Source organism: Nanorana parkeri, unplaced genomic scaffold (assembly GCF_000935625.1).
Source record: "Nanorana parkeri isolate BGI_ZX_2015 unplaced genomic scaffold, ASM93562v1 scaffold1973, whole genome shotgun sequence".
Classification (NCBI taxonomy): domain Eukaryota; kingdom Metazoa; phylum Chordata; class Amphibia; order Anura; family Dicroglossidae; genus Nanorana; species Nanorana parkeri.
The window spans coordinates 57,966-59,089 of NW_017308241.1; the positions used below are offsets into that span (position 1 = coordinate 57,966).

The 1,124-nt window shown below is 43.8% G+C and overlaps 1 protein-coding gene across 1 annotated transcript in view; it reads left to right on the top strand.

Moving 5' to 3' along the window:
- Nucleotides 1-1,124, top strand: part of LOC108800266 (RNA exonuclease 1 homolog) — a gene marked incomplete at its 5' end in the record, with an annotated part of 86,048 nt that overhangs the window by 49,842 nt on the left and 35,082 nt on the right. The window contains one exon of the mRNA XM_018572237.1: nt 896-1,034. Coding sequence (XP_018427739.1) covers nt 896-1,034 — 139 coding nt within the window. The remainder of the gene's footprint in view (nt 1-895; nt 1,035-1,124) is intronic.

Genomic DNA, 1,124 nt, shown 5'->3' on the forward strand with positions numbered 1-1,124 from the left:
CCAGCGGGGGGGGCGGATGAGCAAGCGCCGGCTGGTGGGGAGAAGCCGCAAGTTTCAGGATGGCTGAGCGGTGAGGAGAACGGAGAACTGTCATTCTGTCAGTTTCCGGATGACATCGGCTCTGTGTGTGGCCGAACATTGATATTTACTGATCCTCTGTGCAGCACAAACACCGGAGTGATCGTGTGATCACTCCAGTGTTTGTAAATAACTGGGGACACATAGGGGGTTATTCACACAGCTGCCAAAGGCAGCTGTGTGAATAACCGACCCGAAGTGAAGTGAGCCGAACGCTGTTCGACTAGTCACTTCAGGCTTGTACAGCTGATTTCAGCCGTACATAGGCTTGCTGCGGCTGGGTTCGGTTCGGCCGAAGTGCAGAAGGAGTTTGACTCAGCTGATCCAACATCTGGATCGGCTTACCCGAACCTCCAGCAGGCTACTCGTTACTGTTCGGCCTATTCTCATAGGGGCCAAACAGCAGTGAGTGAATAGCCAAGCGGCATTCGGCTCAGCTATTCTGCTCGGTACCTCTGTGGTACCGAGCAGAATAGAAAAAGTAGGAAAAAAAAGGAGAAAATGATTGGGCGGAGCTAGAGGTGACGGCTAGCTCCGTCCAACTGTTTTCTATTGGACGGGACCAGCTTTCATTACAAGAGAGCTTATCGGAGCCAGCGGTGATATCAAAGCTATATAAAGTTATATCTATAATATGATCTATGTATTTTTATTGTTAATTGTTCCAGTCGTTTTTTTTTTGTTTTTTTTTGCTGTGCTGCAGTAGAAGAATGAGGGTATGATGGTTGCATTGAGCAATACAGATACTTTTTGTTCAATGTCATTTGTTAGCTGATTTTTCATAACCCAGTGAAAACTTTCTCTTTTTGTTGAGCAGATTTTCTGGTGTAACAGAAGAAGATCTGGAAAACACAAGAATAACTCTTCGAGATGTTCAAGCCGTTTTACTCTGCATGTTCAACTGTGACACTATACTAATAGGTCATAGTTTGGAAAGTGACCTTTTTGCACTTAAGGTAATATTATTTAAAAGGCACCTCATTCTGTAATTATTTATTTTTTTACGAAATAACGTTTTTATTGAATTTTTTACATAAAACACGTAA